Below are 23844 nucleotides of genomic sequence, written 5' to 3' on the forward strand. Positions count from 1 at the left end.
CAGTATCTGGCCCCTCATTTACAAAACTTGCAAGTAATGAAAATCTACAAATGAAATCTAAGAAACAAAATTAGTGCATTTCAAATCATTCTAGATAATATTTTGACTTTAGACAGAAAAATTCAGTCAAGGTAGACTGAATTGGCTTAAATCAGTAATGTTGCAATAGGAAACTAAGACACCTTCCAAGTCTGTTTTAAAATCCTCAAAAAATATATATATAAATTAAATTCAGTGGCTTACATTGTATACATGCTACATCATAGGCAAAAGTATCATGAAAAACATTTAAAAATTTAAAAAGTCCAAATGCTTTCAACTAGCAGTTTGGAATAAAAAGCAACTAAAAAAGCAACTCAATTAATGAAGGCTGTAAAACAAAAACAATCTAAGAGGGTCTGCAGTGCAGCCCCTGGTCCTGAGAAGAATCTCACTTTTCTTCACTGGCTGAGGTATCATTTCCATCATTCAGTTTCTGCTTTTGCATTCTTGTTCGAGTAGATGCTAAAAAATAAAAAATGAAAAAATAAATACTTTCTTCAGAATTACTTTGGACATGATTATTTCTTGTAAAAATTCCTAATGACACAAATAATTTAATTACACTATTCTAAATAAAATAAATCCCACATTTTAAAAGTAAACATGTAATTAGTGTGTTGCTTCAGCAACTTCTGCTCAATCTCACACATCTTAATAAATTCATTCCAACCATTCACTGAAGTTCTTATTGCTTCTGTACCTTCACTTTGTTTTCATCCTTAAGACAAGCCAATGGGCTGTGTCACGTAGGGATCTCATCTTGTTGCCAGGCAGATGCTATGTGCTGACCAGTCCCCACATCCCACAGCCAGCCTGCCCAGGAAATGCCTTTTCCCCCCAGTGACACGCTAACACAACTGGACGTGAAGCAGAACATCCCTTCTTAACATCTGCCACAAGTAAACACTGAAACATTTCCCCTATCCTAAAATAAACAAGAGGTGCCTGGATCTGTACTCATACCTGAACAAACACTTGCTAGGTAAGAATTTTTCATGGGGAAACCCACTCAGCTACAGAGATCAGATTCTACCAGAGAGTGAGAATGCCTGGGCAGACCAAGCGTGTTCCTTCTCAGGAGTGGAAAATACAAACTCAGTTGTGGGGACTAGGACATTTTGCTTTTCATGAGCTAGATTTCAATTGTATTTGAAAATCAGAAAAGTGATCCCATAAAATCTGAAAGAAATGCGGATCAGCAGTAGAAGAAAATGCAGTCTCCAGCATTTTAGTAAGACAGCAAAGCAATAAACAAAATTACATGCAATTTTCCTGTGTATATAACTTACCTTTACTGTAATCACCTAGAAAGTGTTCTGGTCAACTAAATGCTGCTGTGATTACTACTGATTTCTACCTGCAAGCTGTCAGCTAAGGGTCTGTCACTGGAACAAATGGAAAAGCTTTGTCAAGCTTTTAATTCCATTTCAAGAATTCTAGAGTTTCTAGGAAGAATGTGTCATGCTCCTTTTCTTATTCACATGTAATACAGCACCTTCATGCTGCTGTGACATTTAATGTCCTCAAAAAAGCTTTTGAGGATTTCCAGTTTATCATCTGCATTTTCAAGATTAAATGGAGCAAGTACAAAAAACCAAGCAAATTACTGAAATGATATCAATGTTAAGCAATGTTTTTATCTGAGTGGGCACAAACTGTTTTATCCGAGGCACTCACAACTGTGCAGTTAATAAAAAAATAATACTCACTCATTTCTGCAAGCTTTTGCTGGAACTTGGACTCCTGGGGTAGATGTTTGCTGCAGACAGAAAACATTTGATTAAGTTAAAAAAAAAAACAAAACAACAAACCTAGCTTTTTATCCTAGTAAACCTAACCATACAAGGCTAGCTTATTTCAGTGCTACTGCCTTCTCTTACAATGATGCAAACTCTTTTTTCCTCCACAGTAAAGAGTTGCTTGATTTCTCATACATCTAAAAAATTTGGGGTTTGTTTTTTTAAAAGACTGACTAAAGACGACAGCAAGGTTTAGCACTCAACAGTAACGCTTGGATGCTGGATGTATAGGCACTGAGTAAATCATTGCTTCTGACATCAAAGTGTCTAATTGAGAAGTATTATGCTACCATCTCTCATTTAATATATTTACTCAAGTTCACAAATTAACAGAAGTTAGGGTGTCAGGAAGAAATCAGGATGGAAAGCCCTGAGAACCAAATTTATGTAAGTTAACTGAAAAGCCAAGAACAATCTCTCACCTGCCATCTGCTTCGTCTTGCCCTTCTATATCAAAGCGCAGCCTCTTCAGTGGCTTAGGAGCAGCACTTACTTCTGCGCTGCGTTTTAGCTGGCAGTCACTGTTGCACACCATCTGGTTTATTTTTTGAAACTTTTCAGAAGTCTGAAGTTACAAGAAAATAAAGAAATAATTGCCAGTAAATCCTGAAACTACTCAGACTTTCCAGATTATCCACTAAAAAAAATTAGAAGTTCTAAAACTCTGCATTTTAAGATCTCTACCTTCTTTCAAAGCAACTAAAATAAAATGCAAAACACTGGATATCTGAAAAGAATTAACAGGACACCCCTGTAATCTTTGTGCTTACAGATCCCATAGAACACTACATTAAAACAGACACTCACTGGCCAGCTCTGCAGGTGTCAGCAGGCTACCCCATTCCTCCAAAAGTTACATGCATTCAAGACCAGACATTAAAAATGTTAAAACTCACCCCAAATGATTCACCAATGGACACCAAAATTCTGCCAAATAAAGAAGTGTTTAAGATTAATATACATTTAACAATGACAGACGCATCCACTAATGTGCACAGCTAGCATAAGACATTAACAAAGTCTCTTCCTCTCGGCATTAACAGTGCGCACCCAGACTGCATTTCACTGTGTTGAGATTGTTCAGGTTTCCATTTGGGCCAGTGAATGCTGAATCGCCAAATCAACCATCCCATACAGACAGAAAAGAAACTGTGGCTTGAAAGACTCAGAGGCCTCCACAGTCCATCCCTTATCATCAGGAAGACGTTTCAGTGCTGGGTGCTCAGATAATCATCCTTCCATCATTAGGTGTTTGCTAATCAAAACCATGCAGGACTTCAGCCTGAAATATACAATGATATTTTAACTTTTCTGTAAAGGTGGCCAGGTGCAATGGAACTCACTTGATCCTAGTTTGGAAAAGCCACTGGAGACTTGCACATTTGCTGTCATCCTCATCTGCTGAGAACTAGTGACCAACAGTTTGAAATGTTCTGCTCAGTCAACTAAATACTCTGAACCATTTTGTTCCAAAAGTATTTGCCCTTTAAACAAGTGTACAAAGCTCATCTATGTTTTCCAGGAGTGTGATCCAGAGTCAAAGCCAACAACATTTAAGCAACTAGGTCAGAAAAACCCTCTTGGATGTGACTACTCTAAAAAAAAAGAAAAAAAAAAAAAAAAAGAAAAATCCCCTGAACTCCTTGAGCACACTGACAAAACAGAAACAGAAAAGCACTCAAAGATGAATAAAGATTACAAATACAGGACACAAACTTTCAGACAGAAAATATATAATAATCACAGACTATTAACTAACTAGACTGTGTTGTTTTCTAACTTGCTTCCACTAAAATCCCCAAAATACCTTTAATTTAGTCAAATAAATGCTTGTCAGCAACCTACCTAGACCTTGGAGTCATCTTTGTGGGTGACTGAAACCCATCGGAAAACTTGTATGGGCTCTTCAAGGGTGAGATGTAGACGTTATTGCCAGCAGGGACACGCCGAGGAGAGTTGGAAAACTGGTAAGGGCTGCGAGGAATGTGTGGGATAGGTGACAGAGTGGGAGGCTATAAAAATAATAAAATAATCATAAGGTTTTATTGTCTCTATATTCCTATTCTATTAAATAATTAATACCAAACAACAGCTTACCCTGTTGGAGGCATACTGCAAAATGTTTGTTTTCAGCTTCTGCATAAACACTAAGTTGTAGAAGACTATAATGGAGTCATACTGTTCTTCCCTGATAAGAACACGTTTGAAAGTCTACATGGGGTGAGAAGATCATACACAGTTTTTTAAAAAAAGATAATTTTATATTTGACAAGCTATAAAGCCATTCAAAAAAAACCTGTTAGGTAAGAGCTAAGATGGCATGGGTATTGTATACAAGCCATTGTAACTGCTATTTAGAACTGTTCTAACTTTTTTTTCCCAAATATGTATGAAAATCAGTAGAGGCACCTACTTAATTAACTGGAACAGCCCCTTATTGCAAAAGCAGTTCATCAGTACTATAACAACATTTTCCAAATTTAAGCTCCATTTACTTTCACACACACAATTGTCAAGGGCTTCGCTACTGTGCATGCCTTGGAAGGCTAAAAACATCATTACTGACCCGAGGTGGATAAAATAGTTCTTTAGGCTTGGAGACAAAAGCCTGGAGTTTAGCCAAGACACATAAACACAACTATGAGAAATTCTGCTGCTAAAAGGATGCCTACGTCTACAATTCAATTAACTGTTTGTCTATTGATTTAATTATCATTTTATGCAAAAATGTAAGTACATTAAGGCCCTTACAAAGAAAGGAATGTAGTATCAGAATTAAGCCTGCAACTTTAATACATACATATGTGATTGACACATAACCATACATCTCTATTTGATATCTTATTTCTATTGAAAGCTTCTACAGAAAGTTATCTGCTTATCTCCCCTTAACACTAAGGTAGACAACTCCTAAAAGAAGTTGGGTTGTCTTTGAAAATCCTATTAACACTAGACCTGAATCTTTCATCTAGTCTCCAAAGAGAATCATAACCCATTATTTAGTATCTTTAAGTAGAAAACTGGAATGAAGTTTGCTTTCTGAAGAGAGTTACCAAACTATTTGTGCAAGATGTTTAAAGAGACATTTAGTATTGGAGCCAGCTTTCTCCTCCACAAAATGGAGATGCAGTGAATCAGTTTTCTTTTGTATCTTCAAGTGTAGTTTGGGGTTTTTCTTGTTTTAGACAAACAGAAAGAAACAGTTAGTTTATAACATTTTTATGGAGGGATAACATTAGAGAATTTCCATACCTCTTGATTTGTGTTGGGAAGCTCCTTGTATGCTGAAACTATCATTTTAAATCTAAGATCTACATTCTTTACTTTGCATATGGCATACATGGAACACATCATGATCTATTAAAGAAACAAGACAAGACAACTGGAAATGTAGAAAATTAATTCAGCTTCTTTGTTTCAAGTTAATAAATCAATAGATGAGCTTTCTAGTACTGATTGTGCTCTGTGAGATAGCATGCAACTCAACTTCATAAGAACTTCCAGAATATAAATCAACTACTGTTCCCTCCAGCTCTGTATGACAATCAACCATTTGGAGCTGATAGTATCTTCTCAAATTCATTTCACATGCTGCAATTTAGAGCAGAATAACAAAACATTTATCAGCCACCCACATTGTCTTCCCACAGAAAAATCAGTATTTTTTAATGCAAATTTTTGGAAAATTTGTTGTGTCTTCATTATTTTGAAGATAGCTGTAAATGTTATTTGAAGATCCCATAGTAAGTAACTGCCACTACTTAAAAAAAATGAGATGATAGACTTCACTCTAAATTAATTTTTCCTTTGAGTGATCAATAGAGAAATAAAAACTCAGATTACAATTTCTAATGGCTAAAGAATGTATAAGAAACATTTGTTCCAGAGAGTATTTTTAAACTTTTAAAAACTTTTTCGTTAATGTTACCTGGTCCAAGTGCCTGTCTCTCATAAGTTCATACTCATTTTGGAGTGTATGCTGGAAGAGGGTCCAGATCAAGGGTTCCAGGTCAGGATGTTCAGACAGAAGCCGAAAGAATAGGGTACGTAGTCGAAGATAGGCCAGTAGATACACTTCAGAAAGAGAGAAGAAAAATAAATCAAAATAGTAATAAATAGGGGTACACAAAATAAAAGGAGCACTATGGAGGATGGACAGCAATTGAACGTTCACCATCTCCCACTACAAGAACTACAAGAGCCATCAAATGAAGGTAATAGAAGCCATATTCAAAATAAATGGAAAAGATTCTTCATACAACAGGTAGTGGACACATGGAAGTCCACACCAAACAATGCTGCACACGGAGGTCTATGTTGATTCAAAGAGAGTCTGAACAAGCATTTCGAACACAAATCTACTGAGAGTTACTAAGCAGACACATCACAAAAAGCTTAAGAAAACCTCCAAGCTGAAGAAAGTCAAAGATTGGGAAAGCATCCAGGGAAGCACCATATATGCTTGCCCAGTTCTTAAGCTTCCTATGACATCTGTTTATGGTCACTGTTGAATAAAGGAAACTATGATAGATGAACCCTTCATCTGAGCCCATATGGCCATTCTTACAATCAGTAGATAAGTTTTCCGTTTGAAGTGTGTAAAGTGCATGCATTAGCCTGCTGGCACCATTTTATGTTTTCTTCCAACGGCAGCTGAGGGTTTGCACGGTGCTTACTACAAATTCTATTATAGCCTTTTAAGAAATGTTGAACTCCAAAACCCAAAAAAGGATAAATAACAAGATATAATTTTGCTATTTCAGCACATACAGAAGCAACAAACCTTTTTTGTAGAACAGAGATAGGGAGGTAGATTTCTGTGGTTTCTGTGTCTGGGGGTTCACACCTGGCTGAGCATCTGGAGTGGATGTAGCACTTGGAGAAGGTCCAGATGTTTTCTTCTTAGGAGATCTCACAGGAGAAAGATAGCTGGAGAGTCAACATATATTAAGCACTTATCATTAAAGATAAAGGAACAATTTTACATAAATAATATTTGCAGGAACTCTTCCCTCTTCCTCCATTAGAAGAAATTAATTGCTACCGTAACCTGTTATTCCCATATCAGGAACTAAAAATCCAAGTTATTGATTAAATACCTCATAAAGTGACTTATTTATTCCTAGGCAAGATAACAGTTTGCAATTACAAGTTTGATAGGGCTTGGAAAAGAATATTTCAGAATTTGTTTTAGCAAAATTTACATGTATAATAAGCAGCAGTAAATAGAACAGTTGAACATAACCTAAGTACCAAGCCTAACAAGTAAGAAAACAGAACACAAGTGGATTTAACTATTAAGGGCAATATTAACTTCACATTTTACTAGACCTCAAGTATGCACATCACTTACAGGTCTGCTGCAGTGTGATTATGTTGGAAAGGCACATTGAAAGTGGAAGTAGGCTCAGGTTGATCAGTTTGGCCTTCTCGTTCTTTTGACTGCTTGATAAGATCGAACAGAGGTGACCCCTAGAAAAATGACAGCAACAGTAGATTATACTGAGAGCAGACAACCACGCTGGATGGATTTTGTTCCTTCTCTAAAAGCGCCCTCCAAAATATGATCTTGAACAGAAGATTAATGCTTTGGAATACTTCAGAACACTCATATTTTACCAGATAAATTTTAACTATTTAATTGACAAATTTTAACAATTATATACACGACACACTTTTTCTGTTTCAGTAGCAGTCCATTAGATATAGGCTAACTGCAGAGTTGAGACACGGTTGTATTCTAGAGTCTCTTACTATATCCTACTAAATAGGCATTCTGAAAAGAAGAGCAAACAATTCAAGAAAATACATAAAACGTCTCATTTACAGAAAAAAACGCCGCACAGCTGACTAAGAATTACTGCTCTGTCTAGTGTCAATCAATTTCTGCTACAATACCCAGTATTTCACACATCATAATACACAAAACACAGTCATAACTCATCTACCTGCACTGGGGACTATTCAGATCTCTACTGTATCATGTTCCAGAGCTACCTCTGGCAAGAGTTCTAGTCACTCACATTAAGTCTCTGCCCTCATGCCCAAAACCAAAAACCATTCTGATTTTAGGTCAGTTATCAGTACTTCAGGCAAGGCATCTGGAACACATCTGAACTTATCAAGACCTTGAGGTAGGAGGCGATGCAGAGAGCATGTGAGTGGATTGGAGAAGATTCTGGCTGAAACAACATTGGTACCACTGCTGACATTAGAAATAAACAGCAGTTTTGCAGAAACAAAAGTCCCAGGCTTTTGCTGCTTGTATGTCACGTACAGAGTAGAATTATGCAGAAACAGCAAGACTGCACAGGAAAATATTTTGGTACCGTACTTATACTTAATTTTGAAAACACAGGGTTGCTGGCTTCTGTTTTTTTAATTTTCTTTAAGCACAAGACTCATCCTTGAACACAATGTTGCCTTCCAACAGTGCAGCATCACAATTCCAGAAGCAACAGAAGAACAACTGATTAGCAAATATCTGCCTTCTCAGGGGGAAAGCAGTGTCCAGAAGACTGGGAATGAAGTGGGCAAAACCAGACATTCAGCATTTTCCCCCAAATGATCCCCCCAAAAGACAGCAGTAAAAACAATCAGCTCAACACTTTGTACATAATTCATCATCTGATTGTCCAAGGTCTATCTGATTCTACAAATGTGCGTTACTAATATTAAAATATGATGGCACAGATGACAAATTCGTAGCTACAATAGCAAACAGGAGAACAGCACACATGTAAAGCAAGCTGCATCACCTGGCTAAGGCAATAAGAAAAGGCCTAGTAAAACTAGACTAAATTTACTAGAATTAAAACTAGCATTAAGACTCTCCTCATTCAGCCTTATTTCTATAAAAAGAACACTTCTGAAATGCATCAACCAAAACTTCAGAGCAACAAGATGAGAGTGACTTGAGATTTACAATTTTTCACATTGTGTAATTTTTAAATTACGATTGTGGCAATACTGGCACTGTTTCACCCATAACAGAAAAACATCAGTTACTGACTCATAACCACATAGTTATTTCTCAACCAGATCAGCATTTGGGCTGGTTTCCATCATCATTCCCTCTACTTAGGAAGTGCACGCACTTCTCACTCGTTTCTTTCAGTGCAGCCCTTGCTGGAAATGCAGAGACATGACCTTCTCCATTTCTCATTCTTCCAGCCTCTTGGCCTCTTCCTTTCTATTATTCCCATCAGCATTTCACTATGCTCTGAAGAATTCAAGTTTCTTTCCCAGAGCAATCACTAATTCAATCCTAAAACATCTCTTGATTCCTTGACTAAGAGTGAATTCTGCTTCATTCATTTCACATTTTAGCTATCAATGATTGAAAAAGCATTGTCTTCAATGAAGCATCAATAGGAGGAAAAAGGATTGATAAAGGGGAATGAGAGGTCAAGAAACAGAAGCAAAAGTTACTACTTTTAAAGCTAGCACTTGAGAGCAGCTGTTTCAGGTCCTCTCTCAACCCTGCTCCAATTTTCACTACAGAGTGCGATTTCATTAGGTAAGGAGAGGGGACACAGTAGCTTGCTACCTATGGAAGGGACCTGCCCACTTTTGCATCATTTCCACTCCTCTTCTACTTGCACTGACAATCAGCAACCTCCACGTAAGTCAAAATTCAATGCCCTAAACTAGCAAAAAATTAACAGAAAAAGCAAAAAAACAGATTTAAGCCAGCTCTGCAGAGAATCACAAGCACAGCCAGAACAGGCATTAAGAAAAGACAGGGCAGCAACACCACAGAGGTTGGGAACACAGCAGGAAAGAGCAGAAAATGAGGAGTATGAGATGCCCTGCATTTACTGACAACAACCTGTTCAATCAGCTGAGTGGCATGTGAAATTTCACCCCAGAGGATCCATGAAACCAACTGCTGCTTTCCATCAGTGAGATGAACTACAGTTATCACAAGGAGATACTTTGTGTAGAAACATCTGCTCACAGAGATCAAGGAGCCAGATGCAGCGAGTCCAAAACACCTTTTTTGGCTCCCACTAATCCTAACTGACACTGTGGTTAGAAAAGTGCCAAGATAAATGGGGCACTGTCACCCAGCAGCGGAGACCAGCCAGCACCAGCGATGGCAGGATGTGTGAAAGCGCTGACTCAACGCGTGCCCTTGGCAAATCACGGTTGGGTTGCCTGCCCCGACTGCAGAAACTTTGTTAGTGCTGCAGTCACACAAACAGGAAACGGTTTTCAGACCTCGTGAAATTTAAGGTGGGCATTCTGCCGATGACAATTTCCATCTTACAGCTGAGGGGGCCTTAGATGAAGCCCTCTGTGCTCTTTCCCCAGAGACCCCTACTGCTGTCGCTGGTATCTTTCCACATGCCATGCAGGTGGAGAAGTAGGTGCTACACTGAGGATACCGGTGCCTCACAAAAAAAAAGAGTATGCCATGATGTAAAAATACGCAGAATCAGGTTTTCTCAAATGCACCTACCCTCCCCCCTGCAAAACCAATGGGTTTAATTACAACTTTGCCTCCTTTCTTTATATTTAAACATGAAAAAGACTTCTATTTAGGGAATCCGAAGCACATTCTGCAGCTTCCAGGGAGTTTCAAGCTTATCAGGGCAAACTCTGTTCAGCTTTAGTCCCACTATTTGGTATTCAACAATCTGCTTCTCACTTGAATGAGCGAAATATAACGTCATTAACCAGACAATTACAGGTCCTCTAAGTAACAGTCACAAAAGAACTTTAACCCCTGGGTCCAGCTTTATCGAACAGGAATGTTTACCAGTAACTAGTTTCTAAAGCGACATTATTCACACTATCTTTTACAAATTTTATGTTGCTTTTTAAAGCTTTTAAGCAGCATTTCAGGTCAATAGGTCACCTCCAACGCATTCCTTCCACATGAAAGGAGTTTTGAAGTTTTTACTTTAACTTCACGCTCAGTAAGTGATTAATGTTACTAGATGCAGCCATAGAATAAATTTTACTAATTAAGTAAAATGTTGCTTCTCATATGAGACTTCCCTCTGATGACTAGAGAAGGCCCATTTTATTAGTGCAAAAAGGGAGAAAGTGATTAAGGCCTAAAATTTCTCAGGGACAAATGGCCACTGGTATCAGAATGAAGAATAAGACTGAAATTTGACCCAGTCCCCTCTCACACTATCCCGGGCTAACTATAGCTCTGCAATGCTGAACTCCATGAAAGAAGCAGGGCTTCATTAAGGGAGCTTCTGCACGATGCTTCCCTGCAGCAACACCTGCATCAAAAGCATCTGCGGTGATTTTCCCCAGACTGAAAGCTCTTTTTATGGACAAAACAGGCAGAACTTCTTGTTGGCTAATCTTTATTTGGCTATAGTGAAACTACAGACCACATAGGTGCTTCCCAGCTTCCTGATCTTTACATCAGCTCTGTCCCAACAGCATGTTTACATGGACTTTGCTTTCCATTAAAAGATTACACAAAAGACCTAAATCCTTAAATACGGAGGACAGCTGCCCTGGGGTTTGGGTGTACTGAATTCGTGACTACAGAAGAAGTCCCTGAGCAGCTTTACTCTCAGGCAGTGCTAGTCAGCAGTTCATAGTATTTTAAAAACTGCTTTTGTCTTTATTTTCTATTGCTTTATACTTCCATTCTTTACAATAACTTCCTAATAGATTTTCAGGTTTTAGTTATTGGTCCACAGTAAATTTTAATGCAAAGTTTATCACCAAACTATGTGGGGATCTCAATGCCTGGATATCTTATGAGTGTGTTTTGGGGTGTTTGTGGTTTGTTTTTTTTAATATGTAATCAACATCACCTCAGATTACTGAATCAGTCAAAATGCCCCATCCCTGGAGGCACTCAAGGCCAGGCTGGATGGGGCCCTGGGGAGGCTGCTCTAGTGGTTGGCAACCCTGCCCACAGCAGGGGGTTGAAACTAGATGATCTTCAAGGTCCTTTTCAACCCAGGCCATCAGATGATTCTACGATTACATAACTTTAAGAAGTGTTCTTCATAATATGCTAAAAGATGGTTGTGATTTTGCAAGCAAAAACAAAGCCTATTTAGAATGGACAGCTTTGGAACGGAAGTGCAGCAACTGGACTGGCACAAACTATTTCTACTCTTCTTTCCCATCACAGAATTACACGCCTAGATAGCTGACTTCTGCTTGCAATTGTATTTTCACAAGCTCCACATGAAAATTTGTATTCAGATTTCTGAAATAATTTATGCCTGCCAAAACAAAATATACTTTATAGTCTAAATTTAAACAGCATTTACTATGAAAAAACAATAATATTAAGGACCATGTTTTAATTTCATACATATGAGTTACGTTATATAAGTTACAGTCCTATTAGAGCTTGTTTTTACAAAATTTATAAAGAAAAACATTAACAACCACAGTGTTAATAATTTAATTCATAGAAGAATACTGACAGATCTACTTTTATGTCCTTAGAGCAAATATATTTTTAATACAAGTCCTATTCCTACCTTACTGATCTCCAGCATTTAAGAACAAGAAATACTGTCATCAAGCTTTGTGAGGATCTCCTTTTATCTAAATGCATATTATGCAGAGGTGGGGGGGGGAAAGGCAGAAAAGAAACAGTGACTGTTAATTAGTTCTGGTAATTTGAGAGCCATATTTTGACGGGCTTTTCCTCCTCACACAAGAGGCTTAGAAAGACGTAAGCTACGGAGTTAAGTGACAAGCACATACTGATGCACATAAAAATCATGAAAACTCTCATTATTTGAAGCCCTTGATGCAAAGCATATGAGCAGCTGACCTGAAAATGAGTGTCCTAGCCTCAACCCCGTACAGAATTTTCAAGTTTATTTCTCTCGTGTTCCTGTTTCTTATAAAATTTAAAATAAAAAAAAAATAGTTATTGCACCAGAAAAAGAATAACTGGTTCTGGTCTGGCATATAGGACACATGTGGAAATGTAGAACTGATTTAGGCAGCCTCTAGTGAATACAGATACTTATTAATATGAAATCAAGCATCTTACCATTTAATGGGAGAAACTGAGATTTCCTATCAAAAGCTACTTGAAGACCTAGTGAAAAAGGAGTTCACATCTCTCTGGTCAGAGAAGGAAAGCCAGGTTGCCACAGCCTGGGTATTCATCTTAAACTTGTGTTGCTTTAGATGATTCTGCAAAGCCACTCTCTTTACAGTTTTGTGATAATCTAGCCTTCCTCAAAAGCCTGTGGAGAGACCTGGCAAATTCAGACATAATTTCAGAACAATCAATACCACAATTTTCAACCCCTCCACTGTGGTTTTGTTGTTGTTGGTTTTATTTAGTTGCAGGTTTTTTGTTGTTCTGCTGAAACAGGTATAGCAGAGGAGGCCTTAGTTTTACATTCAGAGCAACTCACATATCCAGTTCACCTTATGGCAATACATGTGGTTTGATGCTGGTCAAACGAAGAGACAGAAACGAGCAGCTGGTGGATGACATGAGACACCACCTTTCAACAGCAGAACCAGGGCTGAGAAAGGGAAGTCATGCCTCACCAATTCCCAGGTTTCTCCTCTAAAGCATCTGTGAACAGGGTGATCCTGCAGAAGACCTCCAGATCTTCAGATCAGAGGCTTTGACAGGCTCCTTCAGGTAAGGCTCTTTAAGGAAAGTGCTGCCACAGGGCAGACGGGAATGCAGTAACTGGCTAAACAACAGGTATTTAAAGTATGCATAAATGGTCAATTTTCATAGTAGAGAGAGGTTATCAGTGAAGTCTCATGCTCTCTGCTGGGACTGCTGCTGCTTAGTATTCACAAATTATACAGAAATGTGGCAGGGGCAGGGAAGAGAAGGCTGCTAGAAGCACAAAATTATTCTGTTTTAGGAAAAAAACTCACTGCAAAAAGATCTCAGGTCTTTAAGTGTCTGGATGAGAAAATAACTGTAATAGTCAATGATGATAAAAGCAAAAACAATAAGCAAAGGAAAAATGACCTTTAGATTTTTTTAAAAAGGGCTCTAAAAATATATTTAGAATTAGTGTAAGTAATTCTGAAAACACCAACTCAAAGCTCAAAGAATTGCTAGCAAAATAGTAAGACAGAGTTATCATTATGCCAGTACAGTAGCCCATGGATCATCAGAGTCACCAAACTAAATTATTAGGCTATAGGATTGAAAGCCAAAACCAACTAGTTTTTCATACAGCCTGAGTGTTCAGCTGCAGAAATAACTGCTACAAAACATTGTGAATGTGGAAAATACACATTACTTCAAAAACCAACTGCACACGTAGGTCCACAAAGCATTACAGAATACAATAATCTTTACTATATATTTCTTGATGAACATTATGTAAGAAAATAGCATTGTAGGCTAGTCCTGCACAGGTTTTTTCCCCAAAGCAATTGTTACGAGCTTCTTCCAGATGGATTTGTGGTCTCCATTGGCAGTGGTGCTACAAAAACAATCTATACCTGCAGTAATTAGCATGTTTATTGCCTAGCTCCCCACTGTAACCAGGCTTCAGTATGACTAATTCTTGGACAAATCTTACTTCTCAAGATTTTTAAGTGAAAGCCAAAGGTCTCAAAGACAAACTGTACTGATGCCAGTTTCCCCCTCTCTGCACAAGAAATTGTGTACGATACATAAACTAAAACCCACCCGATGCAAACCATTTGACTGTTGGAAATGATAATACATCAGCCAGCAACAAAATGTCCTGCCAAGAACCTTGAGATTGAGAATTATAGCAACCTTAACCTGTGAAAACACTACAGCGTTTGCAGACTTTTTCAGTACAGGAAGTAGAGAAGAGATGCTTTACAGGACTGTTACATTAACTGACATCACATAGTATTAAGAACAATACTTCTATAGTTATTTCCATACATGAAACATTACACTCAGAAGCAAAATACCACTCAACTACTTTCTTCAGCAGAATTTTTGGCTCACAAAATGCCTATCTGAGTAAAGAGAATTTATTTATGTAGTCACCATGGTAACAATCAAACAGATTGTCACAATACCACATCACACTTTCTAGCAGTTTCATTTCTAATTGATTTACATAGTCCCAGTTCCCAGAACAACAATTAAGAGCAGTTCCAGGAATTATTTTTCCAAGTACAAGCGGAGACACGACAACGAAACGCCTCGGAGATTTTCAGTTAAAGCCAGTAATTCAGTTTCAAGTCTCGTGTTTCCAGTTTCTCATTAGCTGGACAAATTTAGGTACAATGTACCACCACCAATTCTCTTAATCCAGCTAAAAGTGGTAAGTGGTGCTAGCAAACTTTGTAGACAAAAGTTTTTAAATATGCTGGACAGTATCTTTTACCAACATAACCAAGGAATCAATGAATTACGAATTGAACAAAAAAGGATACAACAGATAATCTGCAGAGGGTGTGGATAAACTGCATGTACAGAAAGACCAATTCTCTAGAAAAAGTAAAATTAGCGAGGGAATGGTATGTGTCCTGAAACCATTAAGAGCAGACTGCTCTATGATATTCACAAGCAAAAAGGACTATGAATATCTTGCAAGGTGCTTCACATAATCTAAAAGAGAAAAACAGGACAAAGAAATTGGAGTTCCAAAACATACAATCACAGAATCATAGAATGGTTAGGGTTGTAAGTGACCTTAAAGATCATGCAATATGCCATGTTTCATAACAAAATACGGCAACACAAGCATGAAAACTGTTTCACGCGATGGATTTATCAACCACTTTTAGAAAATATCTCAATATGAAGAAAATTACATATGACAAAGAGAAGAAAGAAAGAACCAAATTCTAACAAAACTATCAGTTTAACAACATTTTGGGCATAAACCTATCCCTTAAGAAGAGTTTTGATCTTAATTTGAGCCAATATTTCTGTGACTACCATTACAGAATATCTCAAGCTCAGCTACCTCAGTCTATACTTAGTATTTGCTCAAGGCAGACAAAATCTGTCAGTCACCATGTTGTTCTTAGCTTTCAATACAGAAAGCCAAGCTTCACAGAGCTTCTGAGCGCTCAGCTGACAGAATTTAACAAGATGTCTCCCATTAAACAGTTCTGCCGTACAAGCAGTTATTTAACAAACAGGCAAAACAGAGGTAAGGAGTAGTGCACTGGAAATCAGATTAACAAGAGAAGATTTTTAAAAGTCTTGGGCTATTATTTAAGTCTTCATTAAAAATTTTGACAGTGTGATACAGTACAGTTTAAAAATCACTCAAAACACCCCAAACTTTTCAATAACTTGTCTGAACAGATCTGAAACAAAAACTTGGAGGATACTGGTATCTATTTTTTAATGTTACACCCATTTTGTACTTATTTTTTAGTAATTTTATAAATCTAGTATTTTAACATTTACTGTTTTTCCTACTGTTCTCTCTCAAGGTTTTGCAGCTAGTTCTGAGGCAGATATTACAGTGCTTTCTAATAAAAAAAGTTCTTATCTCCTTACTGTCCTGGCTTTTTTCTGGTTATCACTTCACACGCCCTCCCCCCCGGCCCCCCACCCCCATTGAGGGCTGATCTGCAGCATTAGTTGGCTTCCTTAACTACAGACTGCAAATTTGTATAACCATACCAGAAACAATTCTAAAATTAGTATGCCAGCATTAGCTTATCATAGATCTGACACAGAAAAAATGTAACTAATACTGTCAAACATATGAGTGTCCCTCAGTAAATGATGGAGTCAGAAGTGCCTTACACTAAAACATGTGGAGTATCCATGGAGTTACTCTAGGATCCTCAAAAAGACTAAAGAAACCTTAATACAATGCAATACATCTGCTTTAATTTTTTTTCTAACACCAAAAGATGTATCTGAGCTAGCAAAGAAGAGCAAAAACTTCTTTTTTTGAAGTCTGATCAGTGAAAGCTAGCTCAGGCTCTGGAAAAACATGCTGGAAGGCAGAACATTTCCCCTTCATATATTTAGACCAAAATGATGCAGGAAATCACGGATTTATAGTGCTTTAAAACACTTAAGTTTCCAGTTCACACCATAAATTCAAGCCTGAATGTTTTTCTATGTAAATAAAATGGCCTAATATACAATGTCTGATTCCTGGATATCATCAAGGACAATTGCTGGTCACTACTTCATATGAAAAAAGCTACTTTAATTCACCTTGCCAGTTTGGGGGACAGTAGAAAGAGTGGAAAGAACGGATGGAAATAGTGGCATATTGTCATTCTGAATTATTTGACTAACAACTAATGGATAGAGTGTTGCAGTATAGCCAAGTGGCAGCACCATAAAGTTTTTGTTGCTAACTCAACCTTCTCATTTTTAGCTTCCTTCAAGCTTGTTAAAAATTGGACCAAGCTATTTTTTTATTCTTAGCTATCTGAACTACATAAACTACCAGAGTAGAGCATAAAGGTAAGTGACTTTAGAGAAAACATGTTTGTGGACAAAAATGGTATAAAAGTAAGTTAGATCCAGCTCATGCCCATGGAAATGACACAAATTTGCCTTTAAAACTCAGTGCACTTCTATCTGGATGACTTCACAGGGATCTAGGAAAGCAAAGTCAATCCTCTTCCAGTTTGAAAATCAAGTCATAAGAAGACAAACACCATGTGTGTTTGTTTGGTTTTTTCTGAGATACCACATACCAGATTCCCCACTTCACATCTGAATAGCACTGATGCAAAAACTCCCTTCCCGATGGGAAGGCCTTGTGCTACACACCCATGCAGCAAACGATCCATACTCAATATCCAGTTTTCCTATCTGCAGCCCCTTTGCCTACCCGTTCTAGAACCTGAAGCCAGACTGGGTTTGGAGGCTCTTTGCAAGACCCATAAGGGCAACCAGCTGCCTAAGAAGAAAGGCCTTACAAAAGCCATGTTGGCCGAGAAGCATGCACCCAACCAGGGACTTAAAAGCAACATTGCCCAGCTGAGACATCAACACATGGATCTTGGTTCTTCGTAAAGTTAATGAGGAAGCCAACCCTCCTTTTAAAATGACAAAATTTTAAAAGTAATATATATTAAAAGAATGTCAAAATTTTGAGAACACTTTGGATTTTTTTTTTTTTTTTTGGTGGTCAGATACTCCCAAGCATAGGGAGTAGATGTGTTTATGAAAATCAAGAAATTTGCATGGCCCCTGCTGTCTCCTTCCTCTGTGCAACACTCGCTCCTTGACCGCTTATCTTTTGGTTGTATTTCTATTGGCATATAATTAAAAACTGCAACACATACAGAAAAGAATGTACATGACTCTCCCTGAAGTAATAAATCACTGACATTAGGCAATACATGAAGAGCAGCTATCAACAAAGCAGTAAAACTGACTTAGCTTACAAGACATATTCAATTACCAAAGGATCAAAACCTATGTTTGCCTTGATACAATTAAATTACAAATATCCTGCTGTTTCCACAAGAAAAATGTTAAATCCTTCAGTAACAAAGTGCTTTTCTGTTCAACCTCTCTGAATTGCCATTGTGAGAAACTCTCAGACATTTGTAAACAGAGCAAACCCAAAGTTTCAATGTTTCTGATGAAACCACTATGTTTTACATCCTATTTTGAGAAAATTTAAGTCTTCTCCTCCTAGTTTTACTTCCTGAAATTTAAGGAAAATGAAATCAGCTTCTAAAGATTATTTTTTTAAATTCAGTTGGCCTTTTTGGAAGAAATTTCACTGACACATATTCCCACAGAAACCTTACATTCTGCCAATATGTTTTCCAATAAAAAACATTTCAAACTCTTTCTGCTAGTCCTACAGTCAAGCTGTGGTATCTCTTTTAGAAATTTTAAAATAGAAGGTCACTGATCAGTGTTTTAAAAGGCATCATATTAATTTTAAAACTTGTCATGAACTAACATTGTGCAAGATTTAACTGAAATACTTGAACACTGTTTTACTGAAGTTGCATACAACCATGTGGAGCTTGGTATTATTTTTTATGTCTTGAGCAAATGTAGGAAGGTTGGGATGACTTGGAAGCTTTCCTCTCCTCCAAAGAATCTTAAACCACCAGGCTTATACAAGCCCCCCCGAAATGTTTCCCTTTAGCTGTCAAACTCCAGAGTGTGCAGAGGTCACAACATTGTGTAGAGAATTATGCAATTTGAAGTCTGTTGAATTTTACAGCTTCTCCTGTTATTTGCACTAGAAAAACAAACCTGAACTGCAGCTCGGCCGTTTCTCCTAAACCTACCTTTCACATACTTTCTACTTTGATCATTTCCTGCCACCAGCACACGGTGCAATACTAAAGCTTAGCATGCTCGAACAGTGTAGATATGGAGTAAAACCCACCTCTTGCAGGCACAAAGACTTCAGTTACACCTATGCCTTGAGCACAGCTAGCACAGCTATGGCAAAAGCAACTAAAAGTGCCTTTTGACTGACAGGTCTGTGCAGGAAGCACAGTGCAGATTCACAGCAAGGTCAGACAGAATAAATAAACAGTTTCCAATACCAGTTATACACATCTCCAAAAACCCTTCTCCCTTCCACCAGAAACTTAAAATAATTCTATCTTAAAAGCAGTAACATTTCCATGAAATTAAAGTCACAGAATCACAGAATGTTAGAGATTGGAAGGGACCTCGAAAGAGCATCTAGTCCAATCCCCCTGCCAGAGCAGGAACACCTAGATCAGATCACACAGGAACGCATCCAGGTGGGCTTTGAATGTCTCCACAGAAGGAGACTCCACAACCTCTCTGGGCAGTCTGTTCCAGTGCTCTGTCACCCTCACCGTGAAGAAGTTTCTTCTCATATCCAAGTGGAACCTCCTATGTTCCAGCCTGAACCCATTGCCCCTTGTCATAACTACGACAGATTTCTGTTATAATTTAATAAGGAAAAACTGCCTGCTTATGAAAATTTAGAGAATAAAAAGACGACTTAAAAACACAAGTTGACCTTGAAATTTCAACACATTGCTTCTGGTAAGGAAACATATTATTTTCACACTGAGTCACTCTTATGTATATACTTTTAAGTTGTTCTGTGAATCCATACATTCCAGGTTTTTGCTATTGCAGAGGAAAACCAAGAAAGAATGCATGGAAATAGCTGACAAATTTAAAGGAGTTACTTTGGTCTGGATGTAATATTACTCTGGTGTCTTGTCTTCACTTCACTGTAGAGAAAATGCTCATTTCTGCTTTTGATTAGTGTGGTATCTGTTACGGGCAGCTCCACTGACTTCACTACAAATATACCGATACAACACCAGCATAGAAACCAAAGCAAATATGTGACGTATTACTGTCCAGCATGAGCCCACAAGTACAGCAAAACAGCAGGCAGAAGCCTTACATATAAACATCCCTGTTTAAGAAAAACTCATACAAGGCACCTCAACTCAGATGCAATAATCCACCAGTAGACGTCTTTATTTTTTTTGAACTGAAGTATCTAAAAAGTTCCTCACTTGTCATTCAGTGGACATTTTATACAGCTGTTCGGAAGACCATACATCAATGACAAAGCCATAACAAAAACAAGACAGGTTTTACCATCTACTTCCAATGAAATAAGAGGCTGCAAATTAAGGCATTTCTGAAGTTAGACCCACAAACAATAATCTCAAAGAACCTTAAGTTATCCCTCTGCTACCTTGCTATCTATTCTGTTTTAACTGCAGGAAACATGAGGTACCTGTAGCATACTTGTGTGCAATTTTCTAACCCTTTATATTAGCTGACACAGTCTTTAGACTGTAACATGACAAGGAAAATGAAAACCAATACCAATACTGAAGACAGCCAGCCCCAAGCATCCACTACCCTGAAATAAGTAAGAAAACTTACAGAACCTTCAACGGAGTCCAGATCAGATATTTGCCTTACAAAGCTGTCATCCTGCATTATCCCTATTCATCTTAAAGGGAAGCATGGCTATGCACAGTATGTCTGTATTACTGCTCATTTTTATCCTCCTTTGTGGAAAAATTAATCAGGCGTACATAGCTCTTTTTTATTATGTTATAAATATCACTATTTCAAACTATTTACATGAAAATAAATTACAGGGTGGCAGACCAGAAACATAGACCTCACTCTTCAGCTTTGCAGAGGCTTTTAAACTTCACATGGTTTAACCAACACTAAGTTAACAACTGGCCAAGAGTCAAAACAATAAAGATTTCAAAGCCTCAAAGCTGAACACTCTGCCACAACACTTATAGAACTGTTTCGCAATTGGCTTAAATCAGTGTAAGTCCGCTGGTGCTTCCCTAAGTTATGCATCTGCGCTTTTTGCTCCTTGCTTTAGCGTTAGCACGGCTATGACTATGGAAATTATATATTTGTTAGGATTGGTTTTAAAATAATTAGGTCTCCTCATTCAGCTGAGTGCATATGTACACACAGCAGAAAGCAGAGAGAGAGGCCTGAAGGGACAGCAGTAGGATTACTTCAAGCAACAGCCCACATTTAAACTGTTTAAGCCAATCACAGAAACATATCAGAACCCAATGAATTCAAGAAGTACAGAGAGAGTTAATATTTGTAAGCAGAAGAAGGACCTTTGTGGTCTTTCCTAAATAACGGGCACCTACTCCACTCACTCTTATCCCTCGCCCCCATATCAACCAACATTTTGTTTTTTTCTTTCAAAGATGATGTAACTGATAACTAGTGAAACCCAGAGATAATGACTTTCAACACTACAGCTTCTACCTCAAATTTGAAGGACTTGCACAGCAAAAAGTTAACTTTTTCCATCTATACCACTGAACCACTAAACCACCACAGACAGCAGCTGAGAAAGTTTGGCAAAACCCAGAAAGTTAAGCAAGGGGTGCACAGGACAGTGTATGCAGCATGCCACTGCCTGCACCTCACCGACACCAGCACTGGAAGTACCTGGAGGAAGCCAAACCCTATGGCACGGACAGCTCACTGGGAACTGCAGGGGAAAGCTTCTGTTCAAAATGGAGTGTCTCTTCTGAGGCTAAACAACGTGTTCTCTTACAGCAAAGGATGAGAAACCCCTCATAATGAAAGCAGTTGCCCGAAGTGTGAGCTGTGGGTTCCAGCCTCCCCTCTCCTGCCAGTGTCAAACCAACCCTCTCCCAGACAAACGCCCTGCCCCTTCCAGGAAGATTATTAATACAGATTCAAGTGAAAAGCATTCATTTGTGACAAATGTTCTTTCGACCAACCTTCAGACCATTGTAGAAGCTTACCTGATGAAAAAATGGCTTTTCCTTTTCTAATGTACACTATGTCTTTTGCATTTGAGAGCCTCACTCCATTCCTTCTAAGATTTCAGCAGAATATTTTAAAATACCATGTGAGAAGCATGTCCTTTGTCCCTCCGCCAAAGTTTTGACATTTCCTTTCTTACCTTTTAGGTATTAGCTGATTGACACACTGAAAATACAACTGATTAATGTGGTCAACAATGAATTAAAAAGTTCATAAAGTACTGAAGTTTTATGAAACAAATCCAGGATATTGGCTGGAAGGAAAGAGCAGCTGTGGAGGGGAAGTCAGCTGAAGTACTTGTAATACCTGTTTACCTGTACTAATGACATGCTAAATAATAATTTAAATGATCTTACAATGCAGAATTTAAAGAGGTTATTTGCTGACTTACACATTTAGAAAGTAATCGTTGTTCACATTAATCAAGTCCAAGTTCTGCTTTCTGGCAGCAGTTCTTCCCTGACAAGCATTTTCATGTCAGTATTTATCTACACCAATTAGCTTATCAGCTTGTACAACTCTCATGAAACTTTTTTCCTGAATTCTTACATTCCAGTTTTGTGAAGGAAACCAAATTAATACCATAGTTGCTTCTTTTTTTTAAACTCTATGAACTCACATAAATCTTATTGAATGACTATGGTAAATTCTTTCAATAGCCTCATAATGCTATCCTTTATAAAAAGAGAATAGGAATGTGACTGTGGACTTTGTGCTGTTTCTGACAAGTAGAGGTTAAAATCCCCTTGTACAAAGCCAGAGGCCTCCATTCGTCCAAAACTGCCGAAGCTGCAAGAACTTCACGTGGTGACTGCAAGTAATTTGGCTTGAAAGTGAAATACATCCTTGAGAACTACACAGATAAACACAAGTAATCCTGACATGGAACTAGCCTACCTCAATCCTGGCCAGAGAAAACATGTTGGGCAAAACCTTAAACTAAAGATCTGAAAAATAAAAAGGAATTGCCTTAAAACTAAACAAATTACAAATGTCTTTCTACAAGTTCTGCTCCCCTGACCTATTTCATCCTGTATGTTTGGAATAACTTCCAAAATAATTCATGAAGCTTCTTCCATTTCCTTCCTATCATTCCTAGTATTTGCTTAGTATAGCAATTTATTTTTTTCATAAAACAGTGATGTTTTGCACTTGCAAAGTATTTTCAATAAGAATTTTTAGTTATGGAACATTTGGCAAATTTCTGTCAATTCCAATTAAGCTTTGAATTTCTAATCCTATGATTTAGAAAGTATAAGCTTGAGTAGAGATAGAATTTGCCACAGTGTTAGGGAAAGCTATTTAACTTTTTCCTGCATAAGAAATTTCAAGTGCTGACATTATTTCAATCCTGTTTGCAGAGTGACTGCATAAACGCATATTTTTTTAAAGTCAAATAATGCAAATGAGAGTTCAGGAACTCGGGTATTTTTTTCTAAGTAAGGCATCTCTTTTCCTGCCTGACATTTTAGAAATTCATCCTACTTCTATCCATTCAAAATGACGTTACTAAGACTGTTTACTAATCCTTTTTCCATTTTCCTTCCCTCTGAACAATGTCAATGTCCATTTTTCAAGCTCTTCATCTTTATGATCCTTTAACATTGCTTTGTAGCCCATCTCTTTTAAGCCACTCAATCTATAGATTAAAGCATGAAAAAAACCTGTGTTTAACTCCCCACTAGCCTACTGCAAGATCAGCTACGCTTAACTTACATGTCATAATCATCTGATGTCTAACCCACGCTTCTAATGCATGATGCCATGCTGCCTCTTCTCCAGGGAATACATAAAGAAGTTTTCCTGAATCATAGAATCATAGAATGGCCTGGG

The 23844-nt window shown here is 37.8% G+C and overlaps 1 protein-coding gene across 1 annotated transcript; it reads right to left on the minus strand.

The window, feature by feature from the left end:
• Positions 1-226: 226 nt before the first annotated feature.
• Positions 227-20667, minus strand: LOC104468704 (retinoblastoma-associated protein-like). Its single transcript, XM_010082929.1, has 11 exons — positions 20611-20667; positions 7195-7313; positions 6625-6770; positions 5770-5915; positions 5094-5198; positions 3939-4052; positions 3687-3853; positions 2738-2768; positions 2264-2406; positions 1752-1801; positions 227-504 (listed from the first exon to the last, which is right to left on the minus strand). Exons 1-11 carry the CDS (start codon positions 20665-20667, stop codon positions 431-433), a joined length of 1152 nt encoding a protein of 383 aa, XP_010081231.1. The 3' UTR covers positions 227-430.
• Between the last annotated feature and the right edge of the window lie 3177 nt (positions 20668-23844).

Source organism: Pterocles gutturalis, unplaced genomic scaffold (assembly GCF_000699245.1).
Source record: "Pterocles gutturalis isolate BGI_N339 unplaced genomic scaffold, ASM69924v1 scaffold10890, whole genome shotgun sequence".
Lineage (NCBI taxonomy): Eukaryota > Metazoa > Chordata > Aves > Pterocliformes > Pteroclidae > Pterocles > Pterocles gutturalis.